The 757-nt window shown below is 50.9% G+C and overlaps 1 protein-coding gene across 1 annotated transcript in view; it reads right to left on the reverse strand.

Moving 5' to 3' along the window:
- Positions 1-693, reverse strand: part of T265_12768 (hypothetical protein) — a gene marked incomplete at both ends in the record, with an annotated part of 1,675 nt that extends 982 nt beyond the window's left edge. The window contains 2 exons of the mRNA XM_009165387.1: positions 82-563; positions 663-693. Coding sequence (XP_009163651.1) covers positions 82-563; positions 663-693 — 513 coding nt within the window. The remainder of the gene's footprint in view (positions 1-81; positions 564-662) is intronic.
- Positions 694-757: the final 64 nt, after the last annotated feature.

Consider the following 757-nt stretch of genomic DNA (forward strand, 5'->3'; position numbering starts at 1 on the left):
GAGCTGGTTCTGGTAGTTTCGTTTGAATTCTGGGTCCACTAGCTTCTCAATGGCTAAGAGAGCTGTGTGCTATTTGCGTACACCCGAAAAGCGAAATAAAAAGCAACAGCATACAAGTACATTTTCGGGGTCCAATCTGGTGTTCCAGAAGGAGGGCCAGGCGGTGGTTGACCCTCGCCACCGATAACCGACGGTGATGTGGTCTGCTTGGATTCGGCTCTGGTTTGTTGGTGGGCACCAAGTTGTCAAGCGATTTCCACTGTTCCGGAAATTCGTACTGCAGAGGGACAGTCTGTGATTGGCATACATCTGAAGTAAGCGGTCTCCGTTGTCCGTGCGTCTCGTATCCAAACCAAGACGACCACCCAATCGGGTCTCAGCAGCGCTTAGTCTACCCACCTGGGCGTTCATACCACCATCAACCACAACGGTATCTGAGCTTTTAGCCCGAAGGGCACCTAGAGCGTCACAGAAACTGTCCTTGGCAGATTCAGCTAGTGTCAGTTGGGGCGTAAGCAGACGCAATAGACAAAATGCGATGAACCTCACATCCTCTAGATTCTCTGACGGGTGTTGCTAAACGAACCACACAGAGAAGACTATCAAACGGGTATCCAATCAAACAGAGACGCTTTCGCTCATTCACTCAATACGATACTCACCCCAGATATCCAGCTGCAGCGGCCTCTGCATCACCAGAGGTGCGCAGCCGTAACCTAAAAAAAGCGAGGGGGCAGTCAGTTCGATTACAGTACTT

Source organism: Opisthorchis viverrini (assembly GCF_000715545.1).
Source record: "Opisthorchis viverrini unplaced genomic scaffold opera_v5_14, whole genome shotgun sequence".
Lineage (NCBI taxonomy): Eukaryota > Metazoa > Platyhelminthes > Trematoda > Opisthorchiida > Opisthorchiidae > Opisthorchis > Opisthorchis viverrini.